The following is a 3,706-nucleotide window of genomic DNA, read 5'->3' as shown; positions in this document are numbered from 1 at the left end:
CCAGTTTGCATGGAGTTCCGGGTGCCTGACTCAGACACACTTGGGTACTCTGGGATTGCTTCTCGGAACACGAAATGCCACATCCTACACTCTCAAACTCCTGCCATCTTCACCAACGAAACGAAGCACATCTGTATGCACGCACGCACGCACGCACGCACGCTAGCTTTATAAAGGCAATTCCATTTACCGTTATACTTTCCAATCTTGCAGTAGGTCAGGTCATCAGTCGCGCATCATCAACTACTGGTGATATTATTTGTTTGCCTTGGTTGTATTGCTCGGCTCGCCCTCCTTTCACCGCATCTCGTGAGGCCTCGTTGCACCCATTCGCAAGTTCTACGGGAACACAGAATCTCACAGCGTCCATGCGACTCTGCACAGCATTCTCGCCGACATGGACAGAGCGAATCCCATGTGGCCAGGATATTCTCCAGGCCCTAAAGAGCGCACCCCATCGCCCCGAAGCAGACCGCCATCCCTAAATTATGCTGGACTGATGGAACGTCCCAGGAGAGAGAGCGGTTATATACCATACCAGAATGCTTTGTATTATAGAGATAGAGACGACAGCGACAGATGGCGTGCCTCGCATACACGATCATCTCGCAGTGTAGGAAAGGAGCGCGGCATGAGCAGCAGCCGCAGCCGCAGCCGCAGCGATGATGGGAGATCACACCATGACCGGGCACGCAGACATGGACATAGTCGCACCCACAGCCGGAGTCGAAGTCGTTCTCATGGTCCGAGTCGGAGCCGAAGTCGTCCACGCTATTCACCTCAGGACGACCCAGATCGGCCGAAAGACAAGTACACTCTCAAGAAGGCAGCGAAATGTGCCGCACTCGGTGCTGCGCTGGAGGCTTTCCGAGCTCGTAACGAACCTGGACCGTGGATGGGCCGTAAGGGAAAGCGTATGGCACTTGCTGCAGCCAGTGGTGTAGCCGTAGGATCTGTGAGGCAAGGAAGCATGAGCGCCGCAGGATGGTTGCCATACGCCGAAGCTTTGTGTACTGGATTCTTCGCAGTAGAGTGGTATAAAAAGATCGGGCGAGATACGCATCATGAAGAAAACGCGCTAAAGGAGCAGGAGCAGTGGAGGAGAGAAAGGAGGGAGAACCGGTCTAGGGATGGTAGATGATTACAGAGCTTGCGAGTAAATGACCTCAAAGATCTGTGCATAAAGTGCATTCACCTGTTCGAGCATCCAAGTCCAGTCCTGTGATAGACTCATCCCTGGTTCCAGCCCTTCAATTGAAGGACGGTAAAATCTGTGAATTGATCAAATCCGAGGCTTGAGAGCCCAGTCGAGTCTGCGTAAGAGGTATTCATCAGATCTCAGGCTGCGGTTGCAGAGAACAATGAAAAGATAGCTCGGGGAGAAAAGTGGGCCCTACATGTCGAGCTGCCTTCCTGTAGGCTCGCCTTTATACAGCCTCACTTCCTGGAGTTGCTTCTGCTCTTCACCAACGAAGATTTAGCCCACCTGGTATGCGAGTTCTAGGTCTGGGCAATTCAAGCATGCTCGCGTGGCATTCTCTCAAGCTGCACAAGCTGAGCGTCGAGCGAGGAAAGGGCGGACAGTCGATATACAGACGGGTAAAGCTGCTGGGACCGCCTCAGGCAATGCGCTAAATCTCCAAAATCGGTTCATTGGGCACATAGGCAACTGCGCAATTGATTCTGCAATTACCAGTCCTTCGTCAACCGTCAATCTACCCCCGGCGCAGGAGGCTGAGGCGTTCCAGCTCCACTCGGCTTCTCACTTCCCGCAGCCTGCACTCTCTGCGGTTCTCGCTTCTTGGCCGCGAAGGGATTGCTGCCTCCCATCAGCAGGCTGCTCATCATGTCCATCATCGGATTGCTTTGGCTTGGAATCTTGATGCCAAAGTACATCTCGCCGACCTGCAACATGGGTTCGTCCCACGTCGACACTTCCTTGAGATGTGTTCCGTAGTGCGATTTGAGTGTCTTGAAAAGATCGGCGGAGCCGCGTTGAATTGCGAGAAGCAGCAGTCCAAGAAAGTTGAGAAGAGGTAGAGATGGATATATACGGATGTCGCTGCTTGGGCTTGATATGCTCTGAACTCCAAGGCCAGGATGCGAAGTGCTTAGTCGTGAGGTGAAAAGGAGCAGGGTTTTATTCGCTGCCCTCGTGTTGCCGACCAAGAGGTAGGGAAATACAGCTCGCGCAGCATAGTGGCTTGCAGTGCTCGGCTCGTCCGTCTCGTACCATCTATATTCCATATCCGCAAAGACAGCAGCACTGTCGCTTGTTCCCAGCGTCAGGTGACGTTCTGCGTCGTACACTTCTCCCTCTTCTGCGTAAAGTGTTCCGATCACATGGTGCAATTCGGGATCACCTGCTGGAAACTCGCCATTTTTCGAACTCCACTCTACGATTCCAGCGACGAATTTCTTCTTCCCTGGTTCGTTGAGAGGGAAGGCGCGTAGTAAGCTGAGCAGCCTCGCCTTATTCGCAGTGTCGGGCTTCACTTCGGATTTCTGGTAAATGTCGATGAGGTATGTGCACAGATCGGCACCAGAGGAGCCTGCGCCGGCTTTTAAGAGAAGAGTTGCGCCCGAGGAGAGGAGCTCTATTGCGTCGGCGTAGGAGGAGGATTTGACATATCGGTTGGCGATGGTAAGGAGTTGTTGGTGTGCTTCGTAGAAGTCACCCTCTTCGATTCTACACAAGTGTTAGTCTTGCAAGCATTTTCTGAGGCATGCATGTTCCACACTTCGCCTTCTGCCTGGCTAATACTTTTTGTATCTTAGCAGACATATCGGGTATGTGCTCAATGAGAGAGAGTCGATCGATTAAGGATGTCTCGTGAAGACAGCAAGCTTCCAAGGTTGTTGTATTCCAGGTTGAGCTTCCACGCCTGCTGACGACTAGCGACAGCCCCTATCTCCACTCAGACCAGTAACAAAGGGTATTCGTGCATGTGATATAGAATCACGTGCTCCGCAGCCTAAACCCGCAACTAAGCTTTCCAGCCCCTCTACTAATAAAATAAACTCACGTACAGACTAGATAACACCCTTTGTTACTACTAGTAATAAAGGGTATTCGTATATATAATATAGAATTACGTATTCTATAGTAGACTTTTCTAAACCTATAACTAAACTTTACCCCTCTACTAATAAAATAAACTCCCGTATAGACTATATAATACCCTTTAGAATAGCGATTCCTATATTCCGCGCCCTAATTAGTAGAAAAGTTTGCTTAGCTCTATATAGTTTTTATCTAAGCCCGCTATAGAGTAGTCTATATACGGGACGCGGACCGCTATATTCCGTAAAGGCAGATTGTCTAATAATAAAACGCACTTTAGAATATAAAAGCCGGAATCGCTAATATTCTCGTCTAGTCTTAGGATAGTAATAGCCTAAGTCTATAGTTTAACTATCTCTTAGTACTTAGACTAGTAACTGCTAAAGACAGTTAGGATAGTAGTCTAAGTAGTAGCCTACCTATATACGTTATAGTATATAGATTTTCTAATGCTTTCTACTACTACTTAATAGATATAATATCGAAAGTTAGCTATAGTATATTTAATTACTAGAAAATTCTATTCTATAATTTTATATATTTTACAACTCTAGACTCCCTCGAATTAGAATTAATAGACTTTTATATATAAAGTTCTCTAGTAATAGTGTTTTTTTAGGTATAATTTGCTTCTAGTTTATA

General features: G+C 48.3%; 2 protein-coding genes across 2 annotated transcripts; one reads left to right on the top strand and one right to left on the bottom strand.

The window, feature by feature from the left end:
* Nucleotides 1-9: 9 nt before the first annotated feature.
* MYCFIDRAFT_175788 (uncharacterized protein) lies at nt 10-1,681 on the top strand (the record flags this gene model as incomplete). The annotated part of the gene is made up of 10 exons (XM_007929459.1): nt 10-133; nt 217-261; nt 315-1,095; nt 1,150-1,176; nt 1,205-1,264; nt 1,294-1,311; nt 1,343-1,348; nt 1,374-1,386; nt 1,420-1,583; nt 1,624-1,681. The coding sequence occupies 10 exons, from the start codon at nt 10-12 to the stop codon at nt 1,679-1,681; spliced, it is 1,296 nt and encodes a 431-aa protein (XP_007927650.1).
* A 29-nt stretch (nt 1,682-1,710) lies between these two features.
* On the bottom strand, nt 1,711-2,785 carry MYCFIDRAFT_197421 (uncharacterized protein; the record flags this gene model as incomplete). Its single annotated transcript, XM_007929458.1, has 2 exons — nt 1,711-2,689; nt 2,742-2,785. 2 exons carry the CDS (start codon nt 2,783-2,785, stop codon nt 1,711-1,713), a joined length of 1,023 nt encoding a protein of 340 aa, XP_007927649.1.
* Nucleotides 2,786-3,706: the final 921 nt, after the last annotated feature.

The sequence above is a fragment of the Pseudocercospora fijiensis genome (genome assembly GCF_000340215.1).
Source record: "Pseudocercospora fijiensis CIRAD86 unplaced genomic scaffold MYCFIscaffold_5, whole genome shotgun sequence".
Taxonomy (NCBI): domain Eukaryota; kingdom Fungi; phylum Ascomycota; class Dothideomycetes; order Mycosphaerellales; family Mycosphaerellaceae; genus Pseudocercospora; species Pseudocercospora fijiensis.
Note: the sequence above shows the minus strand (reverse complement) of the source record. Positions and strands in the feature narration are given on the sequence as shown.